Genomic DNA, 18,440 nt, shown 5'->3' with positions numbered 1-18,440 from the left:
GCTGTTTAAGTATTTTCTCTGCATCAACTTTGCCGCTTAAAAAGCCTCTAATTTCAAAATTGTAAACCAAAAACTGTAATGCTAAAAAAGGCATAAAGTAAAGCTCTAACCTTGAGAGAGTAGAGTTAAGAAACTGACAGTACAAGAAAGGCGAAAAGCAGAGTGCTGCAGAATGGAAAAAATAGTCCAAACTAGAAAAAACACAGAAAGCAATATTCAAAAAAAGATTAGTCAAAGCTGCAAAAAAATGCAGTTCTAAAAAATTTAGATTATAAAGAGAAAAGAGATTATTCAAGAGACAAAACAAATGCAAATTTTTAATATATAAGGTTAAAAATTGTGATTAATAGATAATAGTGATAAAATCCCATTTTAATGTGTAATACTGATATCTAACATAAATAGACAAAGTTATCTATGTTCTAGTGAATGGACTTAAGACAAATCTATTAAAAACTCTGCACAGCAGATGCAACCTGGAGTGTCTACTAATGTTATAGACTTAACTGAACAAACATAATTTCAGAGAGTTTTGTCATTATCTGTAATTTGTATTGCTGAGAGACTTAGTGGGTATAAGATAAAGGTGGCAAGGGGAAACAAGTCTGCATAGGTGAAAAAAGGGAAGAAACAACTGAAATACAGGTATTGTAGAGAGCACACACATAAATTTGTAACCTTTATCTTTCTGGGTGGCATCACTTTTAGCTTTCTCCACAACTTGGGAAATCCATGTCCTACATCACAAAAAATCTCAAAACCTTCACAAAATGTGCCCCCCTCCCACCGAACTCACAAAATAGATAATCAAATGTTTATTTTATTAAAAAATAAGAACAAAACTCTTAGAAGTAACTTCTGTACCTGGTGGCTATAAATTTCCATTTAGTTGACTTTGGGGAAAAATCCAATTTTGACTTTTACTAGGTTAAAATGGGATTTTTTAAAACCTATGTGACAAAACTAATGCAAACTAAAATATTCTCCTGACATTTCCAAGACAGCTCTCCTTACACCACACATTTGACAACTCTTACTATATCTAACTCTGAGGAATCACCACAGCAATAATTGCTTTATAGGTCACAAGAGATTTAAAGATACAAAGCATGTATTCTTAAAGGCAAACAGCCATTAGACAGTGTGAGTCCTTTTAAAGCTCTATTAAGGGCAAGACACTGTAAATATACTATGCTAGGAAGGATTTCTAGAGGAAAAGAGAAAAATCAAGGCACAGCAAGGCTAAATAAAACAATGTAGTTTTGAAAATTCCCACCGCTGGCCAGAAACCTGGCTGAAACCTGCTGGTCACTGTTTAGATGTGAGATTTTGGCCATATCCTCAGGAAATGAAGATCATTTATGTGGCAAAAACCACACAAATTTCTTCCCAACATGATGTTTTTCTTGTTTATATGTAAAATTGACACCAAGAAATAATAATCTTCCAGATTTTGTTTTCAAACTCCTATTCTCTGTAAGAGTGAATCATCAAATGAAACAGAATAATTCCTATAGATTTCATTTAAATTTTATACCTTATTCATAAAAATTAATTCACAAATCCAAGAGGGGTAAAAAAGACCACATTTTTCCACTTTTTACGTTGGAAAATATGGTTGTCATATATGTAATGAATGTTGGGGTAAATGAGCTGCAGCCCAAGGATGTCATACAAGGCATTTGAACATATTTATAGACACAAACTAAACCACAAACAGTATACTGCTCTGCTCCTAGCCAGATACATTTTCTCCACTATTTCCTACAAATCAAGTCTGTCATCTAACACAGCACTTGCTCCTTTCTGTTAATACATTCAGGTTTTCTTTTAAGTTGTCTTACCTTCTGTAAACTGGCCCTGTCTGATGGTGGAACCATCTCAGGAGTAAGAATGTGAGGAGGATCAATGCCCTTTATTAACTTTTGATTGATTAAGTGAAAAGCCAAGGCAAACTGATCCTTTGAAAGCTTCCCACAGTCCTTTGTGTCACATAATGTCCTGTACAAATAAACAAAATGAACAGAATATAAATGCTACAACTACCATTCTAAAAATCCAGGAAAAATGTAATAGGACTAGGTAGCTTCTTAAAAATGATCAGTTGAATTAAAAAAGAAAGTCATAACTTTTTGGGTATGGCTTGCCCAAAACTCACTCAAATGTTAGAAGAGAGAGATCAGCTAAAAGTTTTAAGAGAAAGAGAATGTTCACCCTGGTGCTGAGCAGAGGTCTCTTATATGAGTTTGCTTTGTGCTTTCTCACCAATTTCCAGAACCATTACAGGTTAAGAGTTGTAGTGGGCCAAAGAATCCCAACATTCTAAATATTAAAAGATGTTAAAAATGAAACCAAAGTCTCAACAAATTTGGTTCATTAGTGGCAGTAGAATGATTCTAAACCAAGCAAACATTTCCATGTTGGCTTGCCTCCTGCAACTCTTGGGAATAGGCGGATATAAGGATCACCAAGTCAAAGTAGAAACAACAGCTGCAAATGGAGTTCATATGTGAAGAGAAGGAAGCAATCTGGAAAGCTTTACAAAATCACTTAAAGAGAAACAGCAAATATTTTATCCTATTTTTCTTTTTCTTTCTTCCTTTCTTTTTTCTTTTGTTAAGCTCAGCTTTCTGAAGTCCTAATCCATTTCATTCATTTAAAGGCAATGTGGCCTGATGAACAGACTGTGGGCTAAGGTGTCAAAGAAACCCTGAATTCCAGCTTCTCTACTTATTTCTTCTTGTGATCTTGGACAAATTTTTTTAACCTCTTCAAGCCTTAGTTTCTTCATCTATAAAGTAGAGAAAAGACATATCCTGCAAGGTTACAGTGAGAAGTAAGGCAAAGTACATAAAAAGTCTGGGCATAATGCCAACAAACAAGCCCATGACAGCTGCCATTTATTAAGTACACTGCCTAGCCTAGGCACTTGAAAGTGGCAGCTATTATTAGTTATACATATTTAATCTTTCCTAGTCTTGAGTTCTTGTTCCTCTTAAGGCAGATCTACTGTCCTCCTTTGTTCTTTTCTAAGTTTCTCTATGCAGCTATGTGGTTCCACACCTGATATTTGCTGCCCCTTGAAAACCTCAAGATAACCTCTGGTATAGTCAGGTGGATTGGCAGCAGGCACACTATAAATGTTCATATGTATTGTCTCATTTAATGTGAAATTCACCAGCGACACTAAACTTCATGTTTTTAAGGACCAGGTGTGTTAATTCCTATGTAAACGTATAAAAGTATACATATACCCTACAGAATTATGTGAGCACACATTGAAGACACTGTTTTTTATACTGCTTACATTTCAGATTTTTGGATTCTCCCTTAAAAATTTAAGTTTAGGGGCGCCTGGGTGGCGCAGTCGGTTAAGCGTCCGACTTCAGCCAGGTCACGATCTCGCGGCCCGTGAGTTCAAGCCCCGCGTCAGGCTCTGGGCTGATGGCTCAGAGCCTGGAGCCTGTTTCCGATTCTGTGTCTCCCTCTCTCTCTGACCCTCCCCCGTTCATGCTCTGTCTCTCTCTGTCCCAAAAATAAATAAACGTTGAAAAAAAAAAAATTTTTAAAAAAAAAAAATTTAAGTTTAGGGGTGCCTGGGTGGCTCAGTCAGTTAAGTTTCTGACTTCGGCTCAGGTCATGATCTCCCAGTTCATGGGTTCAAGCGCCACATTGGGCTCCGTACTGACAGCTCAGAGCCTGGAGCCTGCTTCAGATTCTGTGTCTCCCTTTCTCTCTGTCCCTCCCCCACTCACGCTCTGTATCTCTCTCAAAAATAAATAATAAACATTAAAAAAAATTTAAGTTTAGTTGATATAAACTGCATTTTAACATTTTAATAATCATTAACTGATACTGTCAATCTTATAACAGGTAATCCATTCTCAAACTTTTGTCCATTATCCAAAAGAAATCTCCAGATTTAAATTTTCTCCATAAAGAATTTTGAAACAAAACTGTCCGATTTATAAATGCCTAAAAATAAGAATGCACAAAACTAGAGTTATACAAAACCATATTTTTTAAATCAATTTAAATAAAATCTTACCAAATATGGGCTAGTAAAGTAGAAGGTAAACCTGTCTTCAGGAAAATTTCACGGACTTCCAATCCAGACACAAATCCATCCATATCTTTATCAGTTTTCAAGAAGATCTCATCATATTTAGCCTTTTCTGCAGGGGCTACAACCCACTACAGGAAAACAAAACAAAACAAAACATGTATGCATATACACACACACACATATACACACACACACACACATATATGTAAAATTTTTGTCAGAATGAGAAAAAAACTGAGGTGTCATTCTTTCAACCCATGACAGTATCTGTAAAAATTCTGAGCAACTCTACCCCACTAACTATAACAACAGTGTACCATTTCCATCACACCCTAATCAAAATGCTGTGGTGAAAAGAAAATTACAGAAGGAAAGTATAGGTCAGCTGGGACTACATTTACAGATGCCCTTTTTACTTTTTCCTTAAAAGTAATTTACTTAAAAGTAATGAGTAAATTCAAGCATAGTTAACTCTTGACTTATGAATAACCACATTAATATGGGTAACTGGGAAAGTCTATATAAACAAAATATTCAGTTAATTCTCAATCTTCATTTTTTATAATTTCATTCAGCATTCTTAAATGTAGCTGAACTGGCTGATTTGCATATTCTGTCATTATTTTCCTTTACTCAGCCTGACAAGCAGCAGGCTGGAGGAAAAAAAGGCCTTAGACAACCCAAAATTGGATAATCTGATCCCAAAGAATCAAGAGTTAACTGGGGATTAAAAAAACAAAACATCTATTAACTATACCCAGGCAAGCATGCCAGATTAGCATGGAGTATCTTCTGTCTCCAACTTTAATTCCAGGTAGATCAAGGCAAAGCCAATAAAACATCCATATACCTAAGTAAGGCCAAATGCAGGAGAAGATTTATCTGTTTTCTCCAAGACATCACATTATGCAGGTTTAACCAGAGGGTGCTCTAAATCTTTGATCCCTTTGATTGCTCCTTCTATCTTCATCAAGCAATCAACTGTTAAATGCCATGCACTTAAAAAAAAAGTCCTTTAACACTGATAGATCTATACCTGTCTTAATGGTGCTTTGGTAGGTAAAATGCCTACAGGTGGTAAGGAGTGGTAAGGTTCCTTGGCTGATGCTGAAGAGGGGATCGACCGCACAGAGCCTGATATACTGACCGTTTTTCTCTTAGAAGGTGGCACCAAGGCAGGAGGCAAGGACATTGGCACAGGTTCTTTCTCCAATGCGCAGTATACCAAAAACATGGCCTTCAAGAGAGATGAACCAGGGTCATATATATTAAAATCATTTAACAACATACACCCACTAAATAGATTACTGTTTAACAGCAAAGCATCTTCAAGCTGTCACACATTCTTTTTTTTAGAAATTAGAGTGGGAAAAAAAGGAGGAAAAGAGAGAGAGATGAAAGGAAGAAAGGAGAAAAGGAAATAAATCAAAGTTAAGCAACTGTTAGAAAGATATCCAGAGCAGCAAAAACTCAGACACATACCCTTCAACTGAAGTTCTTGCAATGTTAAAAGCATACCATCAGGGGAAAAGGTATTTGTAAAGAAAGAGCTAATCTCCTAAAATGAGTCCCTAGAAATTAACAGAAGCAAAAAAAAAAAAAAAAAAAATCCAATAGGAAAATGGGCAGAAGAGTATAAACAGATATTTTACAGAAAAGTATTATGAATGGCCTATCCTGTAACATACAAAAATATGCTCCCTTTCACTCAAAAGAAAACTTCAAGTTAAAACGATATTAAAATACCATTTTCCACTTAATGGCAAAAATCCCAAGTTTCATAATGTACTTTGTTAACTAGACTGCAAATAGGCCCCCTCAAACATTGCTCATGGGAGCTCAAACTGTACCAAGCCTATGAAGGGCAAATTGGCAACAACTACCAAATTTATTTACTTCTCCTTTGGCTCAGCAATCCCCCATCTGGGAATCTACCTTCAGACTTACCTGCCTACATAAAAAACACTATGTGAAAAAGATTATTAAGAGTAGAATTATATGAATCAGCACCCAAGTCCTCAACACAAAAGACTGATTTAAAAAAATTATGGTACATCTATACAATAAAATACTATGAAACAAAAACAGAAACAAAACCAACAAACAAAAAACCATGGCAAACATTCTCTATCCTAACTGGGATACCTTCACAAATACATAAAACTATCAAAACTCATCAAATTATATACTTAAATTGAATGCAATTCACTATATGTGGTCCTCAATAAAGCTGACCCAGAAAAAAAAAAAAAGAATTATGTAGACTTCTCTATGTGAAAAGATATCCAAGTACAGTGTTAATGTATAAAACAGTGTATACAGTGTGTTATCTTTTGTGGTAAGGAGGTGGTAATTATTAATATGTACTTACATTTACATTTCAAAATTCTACTGGTATTAACAAGAAACTAAGAAAAGTGGTTGGTTATAGAGTAGGTATAAATGGAGAACTGAGGGCAAGGATGGAACTGACATTTTTTCCCACGGAGTATCTTATATTGCACTGATTTCTGAACCATGAGAATATATTAGCTATTAAAATTATTTTTAATTACTAAATACATAAAGATTTGCATAAAGCATTCTACAGATAGAATGCCCCAGGATACTCCCTTCATTTTAAAGAATTCAAGACACCTTCAAGACTTTCAAAAGATAAAGTTTCCGTGACAATCTTCAAGCATATGAAATTACTCAAAGCAACTTGGAACCTCCAAAAAAATTCCAACAGCAACTGGAAGGAAGCTTAACTACTTAATTATTTTGTTTCCACTGAAAATGACATTTTTCCCCGAAAAGAAGTTTGCTTCCAATTCTAAGTTTTATGAGCCTTTCAAATTAGTATTGATTGAACACCTAATACAATAACACTCATCCATGATTTATGATTACTAATATTTTATATATGAGGAAACTGAAGCTCAGAAATGCTAACTTGCCTGATATTTTTTAAGAAGTCATAGTATAGGGTTCAAAGCAAGGTCTGGCTACAAAGCTCCTATTTTCCCCAGATTTGATCAGCTGCATTAGGGAACCCATGTAATTTTACAATACCATGCTGTCCTCTACAGGGGCTAAAACTAACCTTCCACCCTTTGGGACCCAAATTATAGAAGGTATCAGAATTACCTGGACAACTTTATAAAGCACAGATTTCTGGGCTCCATTCCCAGAATTCTACAATCATTAAGTCTGGGTTGGGCCAAATATTTTACATTTCTAAGAAGTTTCCAAAGATGCTGATGCTCTTTGTCCTTGGACCACATTTAACCATTTGACCCAAACCAAGAACTCTCCTCTCCCCATTCATTAGTCAACTTGAAGAATTCAATTTAGTTTTAGAAAAACACAAACTTTAGTTCTTCAAAAGCTTGAAACTCCAGAGTGAAAACAATCTGGCTAGCACATACTTTCAACCAAATTCACGAAATGTGTAATATTATTAAATTGGCACTGAGCTAAAAGAAGTGACTAACATGCACATTAAAGGTCAGCATTCCTCTTGCTGCAGATGGGAGTCATTTCCTGGAAAAAGTAGACACTAGAAGCAAAAAAGCTATGTCAGCTATCCGCTGCCAATAGACAACACATTTTTTGAAAGTTAAAAAAAAGTATCATTAATTTGATGTTGCCTTGAAAATAGTTTCCCTCACAAAACTGAAGCCAAAAATTTGTCTACCAAATAAAACAGAAAAAGTGAACAGTATACTGCTGGGTTGCAATTTTTTTTTATTATATTGTACTTTATCCTAATCAAAGACTACCATTGAAACAAATACAGCAACTAAATCAAATGATGCACCATATTCACAAAAAGAAAGGAAGGAAGGAATGAAGGAAGGACCTGGCAAAAACAAGCCTAAGCTTTCTCAGTGATAACAGGGAAAGAGGAGATTTAGTTTTACTGTTGCAGTCAATTACCAGTAGCTGCTCACTTTCTTTGCCTTTTTTTTCCCCTCTGTGCCTTTAGGGAATATTTCTCAAATTTTAGTGGCCATCAGGATTCCTGGGAGGGTTTCTTCGACCCTACCCCAGAGATTATGACTCAGTTGGTCTGGGGTAAGCCCTGAGAATCTACAATTCTAATAAGTTCTCTGGTAATGTTGATATTGCTGATGGGAGACCATACATTGAAAACCAGTATTTTAGGAGTATCTTAAGAGTTTTATTTGATCATTTGTCTCCTCAATCACTTGAACTGCTAAGTTTTAATTTCTTAAAATAGCATTCTGGGATGAAAATAACAGCCATTTATTATGTGTTACAAATAATACAAGTTTTCTTCATCACTGTAATTCAACAAAATATTTACTGAGAATTTCTAGCCACCAGGCACTGTGCTATGCACTAGAAATACAAAAATAAGAAGATTTTTCACATTTACCACCCAATACAAGCAGCAAACATGTAACAAGTTAATTTCAGTCCAATGTGAATGTGTTAAGACAAGCAAGAAAAAAAAAATAATAAACCCAAAAGTGCCAAAAACTCTTCAGGTAATGAGGACCCAACAAATGCTACTGACAAAAATTTAGACCACTTACTTGACAGAAAAATGTAAAGCCTTGTAAGAATGTAAAAATCAATATGAAGGATCCGGAAGGAAGATGGCGGCATAGGAGGACGCTGAGCTCACAGTGTCCTGCTGAACATTTAGATTCCACCCACATATGCCTAAATAACCCAGAAAACCACCAGAAGACTAGCAGAATGGACTCTCCAGACCCAAGCGTAGACAAGAGGCCCATGGAAGAGGGTAGGAAGGGCAGAGAGGCGGTTCATGCCACACAGACTGGCAGGAGAGAGCCAGAGAGGGAGAGGGGCAGCTAGCCCACCCGGCAAGGCAGAGCGCCCGAGTGTGGCATGCAAAGCGGAAGGGCTGGATGGAGTGTGTTCTGACAGCCAGTGGGACTTAACATCTGGAATGTTATAAGTCAACAGCTCTGCTCCGAGAGCGGGAGGGCTAGAGAACAACGGGAGGGAAAGTTGTTGAGCCCTGAAGGACAGAGCTCAGCTTGGCGGAAAACAAAGGCGCTGGCCAGCACCATCTCCCTCGCCCATCCCCCAGATGAAATCCCAAAGGGAACCAGTTCCCTTCACGAACTTGCTTGCACTGCATAAACACCCAATGCTGTGCTTCTGTGGATCCATCACTCCAATGGGTCTGCCTCCCTCCCAATGCCACAGGGCCCCTCCCGAAGCAGACCACTGAAGGCAAAGCAATCTGAGTCTGCCCCTCCTGCCCCTGTGCACCTTGCGGATCCACCCCAGCTACTACGCCAGATCCCACTGAAGCAGCACCACAAGCCTGGCAGTGTGCAAGTAGCCCAGACAGGGGCCACACCACTGCACAGTGAGTCCTGCTCCTGGGAGAGGGAAAGATAAGGTACACATAGTCTGACTGTGGCCCCAGCAGTGGGCTGGGGGCAAACATCAGGTCTGACTGCGGCCCTGTGCACCAACACAAGTTACTCCAGACGGCACAGAAGAAGAGCCCTACAGTTCCGCGCCACTCCAGGGACTATCCAAAATGACAAAACGGAAGAATTCTCCTCAAAAGAAACTCCAGGTGGGGCACCTGGGTGGCTCAGTCGGTTAAGCAGCCGACTTCAGCTCAGGTCATGATCTCGTGGTCAGTGAGTTCGAGCCCTGCGTTGGGCTCTGTGCTGACAGCTCAGAGCCTGGAGCCTGTTTCAGATTCTGTGTCTCCCTCTCTCTGACCCTCCCCCGTTCATGCTCTGTCTCTCTCTGTCTCAAAAATAAATAAAAGTTAAAAAAAAAAAAGAAAAAAAAAAAAAGAAACTCCAGGAAGTAGCGACAGCTAATGAACTGATCAAAAACAATTTAAGCAATGTAATAGAAAATGAATTTAAAATAATAGTCATAAAATTAATCACTGCGCTTGAAAAAAGTACAGAGGACAGCAGAGAATCTATTACTACAGAGATCAAGGAGGTGTCAGAGGAGCTAAAAAATGCTATAAATGAGCTGCAAAATAAAATGGAGGCAACCACAGCTCGATTGAAGAGGCAGAGGAGAGAATAGGTGAATTAGAAGATAAAATTATGGAAAAAGAGGAAGCTGAGAAAAAGACAGATAAAAAAATCCAGGAGTATGAGGGGAGAATTAGAGAACTAAGTGACACAATTAAACGTAATAATATACACATAATTCGGATTCCAGAGGAGGAAGAGGAGGGAAAGGTGCTGAAGGTGTACTTGAAGAAATCATAGCTGAGAACTGCCCTGATCTGGGGAAGGAAAAAGGCATTGAAATCCAAGAGGCACAGAGAACTCCCTTCAAACGTAACTTGAATTGATCTTCTGCATGACATATCATAGTGAAACTGGCAAAATACGAGGATAAAGAGAAAATTCTGAAAGCAGCTAGGGATAAACATGCTCTAACATATAAAGGGAGACCGATAAGACTAGTGATGGATCTATCTACTGAAACTTGGCAGGCCAGAAAGGAATGGCAGGAAATCTTCAATGTGAACAGAAAAAATATGCAGCCGAGAATCCTTTATCCACCAAATCTGTCATTTAGAATAGAAGGAGAGATAAAGGTTTTCCCAAACAAACAAAAACTGAAGGAATTCGTCACCACTAAACCAGCCCTACAAGAGATCCTAAGGGGGACCCTGTGAGACAAAGTACCAGAGACATCACTACAAGCATGAAACCTACAGACATCACAATGACTGTAAACCCCTATCTTTCTATGATAACACTGCATGTAAATGGACTAAATGCTCCAACCAAAAGACACAGGGTATCAGAATGGATAAAAAAACAAGACCCATCTATTTTCTGCCTATAAGAGACTCATTTTAGACCTGAGGACACCTTCAGTTGAAAGTGAGGGGATGGAGAACTTTCTATCATGCTACTGGAAGTCAAAAGAGAGCTGGAGTAGCCATACTTATATCAGACAAACTAGACTTCAAATTAAAGGCTGTAACAAGAGATGAAGAAGGGCATTATATAATAATTACAGGGTCTATCCATCAGGAAGAGCTAACAATTATAAATGTCTATGCACCGAATATGGGAGCCCCCAAATATATAAAACAATTAATCACAAACATAAGCAACCTTATTGATAAGAATGTGGTAATTGCAGGGGACTTTAATACTCCACTTACCGCAATGGATAGATCATGTAGGCACAGGATCCATAGAGAAACAGGGCCCTGAATGATACATTGGATCAGATGGACTTGACAGATATATTTAGAACTCTGCATCCCAAAGCAACAGAATATACTTTCTTCTCGAGTGCACATGGAACATTCTCCAAGATAGATCACACACTGGGTCACAAAACAGCCCTTCATAAGTTTACCAGAATTGAAATTATACCATGCATACTTTCAGACCACAATGCTATGAAGCTTGAAATCAACCCCAGAAAAAAGTCTGGAAAACCTCCAAAAGCATGGAGGTTAAAGAACACCCTATTAATGAATGAGTGGGTCAACCAGGCAATTAGAGAAGAAATTTAAAAATATATGGCAACAAACGAAAATGAAAATACAACAATCCAAACGCTTTGGGACGCAGCGAAGGCAGTCCTGAGAGGAAAATACATTGCAATCCAGGCCTATCTCAAGAAACAAGAAAAATCCCAAATACAAAATCTAATAGCACACCTAAAGGAACTAGAAGCAGAACAGCAAAGGCAGCCTAAACCCAGCAGAAGAAGAGAAATAATAAAGATCAGAGCAGAAATAAACAATATAGAATCTAAAAAAACTGTAGAGCAGATCAACGAAACCAAGAGTTGGTTTTTTGAAAAAATAAACAAAATTGACAAACCTCTAGCCAGGCTTCTCAAAAAGAAAAGGGAGATGACCCAAATAGATAAAATCATGAATGAAAATGGAATTATTACAACCAATCCCTCAGAAACACAAGCAATTATCAGGGAATACTATGAAAAATTAACGCCAACAGACTGGACAACCTGGAAGAAATGGACACATTCCTAAACACCCACACACTTCCAAAACTCAACAGGAAGAAATAGAAAACTTGAACAGACCCATAACCAGCGAAGAAATTGAATCAGTTATCAAAAATCTCCCAACAAATAAGAGTCCAGGACCAGATGGCTTCCCTGAGGAATTCTACTAGACATCTAAAGCAGAGATAATACCTATCCTTCTCAAGCTATTCCAAAAAATAGAAAGGGAAGGAAAACTTCCAGACTCATTCTATGAAGCCAGCATTACTGTGATTCCTAAACCAGACAGAGACCCAGTAAAAAAAAAAGAGAACTACAGGCCAATATCCCTGATGAATATGGATGCAAAAATTCTCAATAAGATACTAGCAAATCGAATTCAACAGTATATAAAAAGAATTATTCACCATGATCAAGTGGGATTCATTCCTGGGCTGCAGGGCTGGTTCAACATTTGCAAATCAACCACTGTGATACATTACATTAATAAAGGAAAAGAAAAGAACCATATGATCCTGTCAATCGATGCAGAAAAAGCATCTGACGAAATTCAGCATCCTTTCTTAATAAAAACCCTCGAGAAAGTCGGGATAGGAGGAACATACTTAAACATCATAGAAGCCATTTATGAAAAGCCCACAGCTAACATTATCCTCGATAGGGAAAAACTGCGAGCTTTCCCCCTGAGGTCAGGAACACGACAGGGATGTCCACTCTCACTGCTGTTGTTTAACATAGTGTTGTGTTGGAAGTTCTAGCATCAGCAATCAGACAACAAAAGGAAATCAAAGGCATCAAAATTGGCAAAGATGAAGTCAAGCTTTCACTTTTGCAGATGACATGATATTATACATGGAAAATCCGATAGACTCCATGAAAAGTCGGCTAGAACTGATACATGAATTCAGCAAAGTCGCAGGATACAAAATCAATGTACAGAAATCAGTTGCATCCTTATACACTAATAATGAAGCAACAGAAAGACAAATAAAGAAACTGATCCCATTCACAATTTCACCAAGAAGCATAAAATACCTAGGAATAAACCTGACCAAAGATGTAAAAGATCTGTATGCTGAAAACTATAGAAAGCTTATGAAGGAAATTGAAGAAGATATAAAGAAATGGAAAAAAATTCCGTGCTCATGGATTGGAAGAATAAATATTGTCAAATGTCAATACTACCCAAAGCTATCTACATATTCAATGCAATCCCAATCAAAATTGTACCAGCATTCTTCTCGAAGCTAGAACAAGCAATCCTAAAATTTGTATGGAACCACAAAAGGCCCTGAATAGCCAAAGAAATTTTGAAAAAGAAGACCAAAGCAGGAGGCATCACAATCCCAGACTTTAGCCTCTACTACAAAGCTGTAATCATCAAGACAGCATGGTATTGGCACAAAAACAGACACATAGACCAATGGAATAGAAGAGAAACCCCAGAACTAGACTCACAAACGTATGACCAACTCATCTTTGACAAAGCAGGAAAGAGTATCCAATGGAAAAAAGACCGTCTCTGTAACAAATGGTGCTGGGAGAACTGGACAGCAACATGCAGAAGGATGAAACTAGACCACTTTCTCACACCATTCACAAAAACAAACTCAAAATGGATAAAGGACCTGAATGTGAGACAGGAAACCATCAAAACCCCAGAGGAGAAAGCAGGAAAAGAACTCTCTGACCTCAGCCACAGCAATTTCTTACTTGACACATCCCCAAAGGCAAGGGAATTAAAAGCAAAAATGAACTATTGGGACCTCATGAAGATAAAAAGCTTCTGCACAGCAAAGGAAACAACCAACAAAACTAAGAGGCAACCAACGGAATGGGAAAAGATATTTGCAAATGACATATTGGACAAAGGGCTAGTATCCAAAATCTATAAAGAGCTCACCAAACTCCACACCCGAAAAACAAATAATCCAGTGAAGAAATGGGCAGAAAACATGAATAGACACTTCTCTAAAGAAGACATCCAGATGGCCAACAGGCACATGAAAAGATGCTCAACGTCGCTCCTCATCAGGGAAATACAAATCAAAACCACACTCAGATATCACCTCACGCCAGTCAGAGTGGCTAAAATGAACAAATGAGGAGACTATAGATGCTGGAGAGGATGTGGAGAAACGGGAACCCTCTTGTACTGTTGGTGGGAATGCAAGGTGGTGTAGCCACTCTGGAAAACAGTGTGGAGGTTCCTTAAAAAATTAAAAATAGACTTACCCTATGACCCAGCAATTGCACTGCTTGGAATTTACCCAAGGGATACAGGAGTGCTGATGCATAGGGGCACTTGTACCCCAATATTTATAGCAGCACTCTCAACAATAGCCAAATTATGGAAAGAGCCTAAATGTCCATCAACAGACGAATGGATAAAGAAATTGTGGTTTATATACACAATGGAATACTACGTGGCAATGAGAAAGAACGAAACATGGCCTTTTGTAGCAACGTGGATGGAACTGGAGAGTGTTATGTTAAGTGAAATAAGTCATACAGAGAAAGACAGATACCATATGTTTTCACTCTTATGTGGATCCTGAGAAACTTAACAGAAGACCATAGGGGAGGGGAAGAGGAAAGGAAAAAAAAAGAGGTTAAAGAAAGAGAGAGCCAAAGCAGAAGAGACTCTTAAAAACTGAGAACAGGGGCGCCTGGGTGGCTCAGTTGGTTAAGTGGCCGACTTCGGCTCAGGTCATGATCTCACGGTCCGTGAGTTCGAGCCCCGCGTCAGGCTCTATGCTGACAGCTCAGAGCCTGGAGCCTGTTTCAGATTCTGTGTCTCCCTCTCTCTGACCCTCCCCTGTTCATGCTCTGTCTCTCCCTGTCTCAAAAATAAATAAAATGTTAAAAAAAAAAAACAAAACTGAGAACAAACTGAGGGTTGACGGGTGATGGGTATTGAGGAGGGCACCTTTTGGGATGAGCACTGGGTGTTGTATGGAAACCAATTTGACAATAAATTTCATATTAAAAATAATAATAATAATAATTTTTTAAAAATCAACATGAAGATACCAAGTCAGAATACAAAATAAAAAGCATGAGTCTGCCTCTCCAAAATAGAGTAGGAAAAGGGGAAAAGAGTAACTTTATAGTGAAGAAACCTGGGAAACACCAACTTTACCAAGTGATGAAGGTTAACATCACCTGTAATGGCATGTGGACACCAAGTACCCCCTGATAAATGTTATGAGAAAGGCATTTCACATCTGTGGTATTCTTTCCAAAAACCCATAACCTAGAATGGTAGACATTCTACAGGGTATCTAGCTAGAGCTCTTTTTTTTTTTTTTTTTTTTTTTTTTTAATGCTTACTTATTTTCAGAGAGACTGAGAAAGAGCATGGCAGAGCAGGGGTAAACAGAGTTGGGGGCAGGGAGGAAAATCCCAAGCAGGCTCCACACTGCCAGCACAAAGCCCAGTGTGGGGCTGGATCCCATGAACCATAAGATCATGACCTGAGCTGAAATCAAGAGAAGGACACTTAACCAAGTGAGCCACCCAGACACCCTTATAGCCAAAGTCATAGAAAAACAAGGCAAGACAGAGAAACTATCACATACTATAGGAGACATCAGGGAAATGCACATCAAAACCACAATGACATATCACCTTACACCTGTCAAACCAGTCAAAACCAGGAAGACAAGAAATAACAAGTGTTGGTGAGGATGTGGAGAAAAAGGAATCCTTTTCACTACTGGTGGGAATATAAATTAGTACAACCACTGTGGAAAACAGTATGGAGGTTCCTCAAAAAATTAAAAATAGAAATACCATTTGATCCAGTAATTTCACTACTGGGTATTTACTCAGAGGAAACAAAATCTCTAATTCAAAAAGATGTATGCACCCCCCCAAGTTTATTGCAGTATTATCTACAATGGCAAAGATATGAAAGGAACGCAAGTGTCCATCGATAGATGAATAAAGAGATGTGGTGTACACACACACACACACACACACACACACACACACACACTGGAATATTGATTACTCAGCCATAAAAAACAGTGATATATTGCCATTTGCAACAATATGAATGGACCTGGAGAATATAATGCTAAGTGAAATAAGTCATACCATATGATCTCACTCATTTCTGGAATCTAAGAAACAAATGAACAAACAAACAAAGACAAACAAACAAGAAAACAGATTCTTAAATACAGAAAACTGGTGGTTGCCAGAAGGGTGGTGGGGGTGGAGAATGAAATAGAATCCCATTATAAATAGATAAAGGAGATTAAGTAGTACAAACTTCCAGTTGTAAAATAAGTCACGGAGATGAAAAGCACAGCATAGGGAATATAGTCAATAAGATTGTAATAATGTTGTTTGGTAACAGATGGTAACTATACTCATTGTGGTGAGCACTGAGTAATGTACAGAATTGTTGAATCAGTATATTGTACACCTGAAACTAATACAACCCTGTATGTTACTCATATTATTTCAATTTTTTTTAAAAAAAGTTACAGATTCTGAGAAGTAAAAAAAAAAAAATTAAAAATGTATGGACTATGTTGCCCCATTCATAAAGTAAAAAGGTGGAAAAAGATTTATCAGGCAAAGTCTACCAAAAGAATGCAGTGAGACTATTAATATTGACAAAATTACAAGGAAAATCTTAGAACCAAAAGACCTAAATAACTGAGTAAAATCTAGAATTTTTAAAAATGTTTTAAAATCTTCTTGGGTTAGGAGGTGAAGAAGAAAGAAGAGAAAATATAATCTAAACAATTTGTTTTACTAGAGTGAAGGTTACTTTATTTTCAACAACTAGAGAAATAAGTATTATAAGTACAGGGATAGGTGTTATTAACCATTAATGCCACAGGCATTATAACAGAATTTCCAATTTAATAAGAAGGGAAACTGAATGAATCACTACTTGATAACCAACAATAAGAACAGAAAAAAAAGAGAAAATAATTATGTAAAATAAATAAGATGGGGGAATAAAATCAGTATCTGCATCATTATCTTAAAAGACAAAAACTGTCAAATTAGGTAAAAAATTGAAACAAAGCACCGTGCTGTTTTCAAGAGATACATTTTAAATATAAGAAATATCAGGTAATCCAGACAAAAAGAGAACAGAGGCTGTATAAATATCACATGAGCTGGAATTCAAAGTTAAAGGCACTAAGCATGATAAAGTTGGAAAGAATTTCTCAGGAATGCACATAGAAAGAAATCAAAGGTGCAAAATGGTTAAAATTAGTGAATCTAGGAGAAGGCAGATAGGTATTTATTATTTTTTTTAAGTAGTAACTTCCTATAAATGCATCATTCATTCTTAAATTAGTCTTTTTTTTTTTTTATTTTGTGAGTGCGTGCATGAGTAGGGGAGGGGCAGAGAGAGGGAGAGAGAGAGAATCCCAAGCAGGCTCTGCACTGTCAGTGTAGAGTCCAATGCAGTCAAACTCACAAACCATGAGATCATGCCCTGAGCCAAAGTCAGATGATTAAATGACTAAGCTACCCAGGTGTCCCTTAAATTATTCTTTCAATAAAAGTTTACTTTAAGAAAAGAGTAGGTTGCCTAGTAAAAGCCTTCAAGGAATTTAAGATAAACTGTGTTTAATCACTTACCTTAGCACATACTACCATTTAATCAAATGAGAATAATACTATTCTCCATCTATCTTAACTATGCTTATACAAATGCTTCTTTAAAATTTTTAATATTTGTCTTTGTAAGAGAAAAAATCCCTCTACACATCTTACTAATGCAAAGATTTTGTGTTGACATTCTTAACTCAAAAACTATGAAAAGTTAATATATAGTTTAACAGTCTTTCAAAATACATCATCAGCCAAATCTCTTCAATATACCACCTTGTTTCCCCAAAATATAACACAAACACTGATTCAACCCTTAACATATAGCTGGGATAACTTCTGTCATCATTGCAAGGGAGTATTCCCTGCCACTTCCCAATTATCACCCAAATTAAAATAAAAAGGACTAGGAACCTATTACCATCAACTCAAGTCACTTTAAGTTTCCATTTCTGTATATTTTTTCAAATGTAAAAATAATTATTCTGCCTATTTTAATAGGTTCTTGAGATATAAATAGAATAAAATTTATTAAAGCACAAAAAAAAGTAATGCTAAAGAGAAAGTGAAACATAATCAATAAAATTGATATAATGAATTTATGGAGGTCTAACATCTTCTGAGCAGAAATGTTGACATATCCAGGGAACATATGTAAAAATGGGTCATGAACTTGGCAACAAAGAAAAACTTAAGAAATTTTTTTAAGTAGAGATTTTAAAGAGCACATTCTTTAGGCATAATCAAATCAAGCTAAAAGTATATACAAAGGGAACTAAAAACCAAAAAACATAATAAAAAAAACCCTAAAAGTTATCTA

General features: G+C 37.2%; 1 protein-coding gene across 3 annotated transcripts in view; it reads right to left on the bottom strand.

The window, feature by feature from the left end:
- The window catches only part of EPS15 (epidermal growth factor receptor pathway substrate 15), a 152,582-nt gene that overhangs the window by 83,244 nt on the left and 50,898 nt on the right, over nt 1-18,440 (bottom strand). For 2 of the 3 annotated variants that reach the window (XM_047872027.1, XM_047872026.1), the window contains exons 9-11: nt 5,214-5,303; nt 4,049-4,194; nt 1,845-2,001 (exon numbers count right to left, since the gene is read on the bottom strand). In XM_047872027.1, coding sequence (XP_047727983.1) covers nt 1,845-2,001; nt 4,049-4,194; nt 5,214-5,303 — 393 coding nt within the window. Of the gene's footprint in view, nt 1-1,844; nt 2,002-4,048; nt 4,195-5,102; nt 5,304-18,440 lie in introns of all 3 variants that reach the window. The other variant, XM_047872025.1, reaches the window with a different exon arrangement.

The sequence above is a fragment of the Prionailurus viverrinus genome, chromosome C1 (genome assembly GCF_022837055.1).
Source record: "Prionailurus viverrinus isolate Anna chromosome C1, UM_Priviv_1.0, whole genome shotgun sequence".
NCBI classification, from domain to species: Eukaryota; Metazoa; Chordata; class Mammalia; order Carnivora; family Felidae; genus Prionailurus; species Prionailurus viverrinus.
The sequence above is the reverse complement of the archived record's forward strand: the minus strand, read 5'-3'. Positions and strand labels throughout refer to the sequence as shown.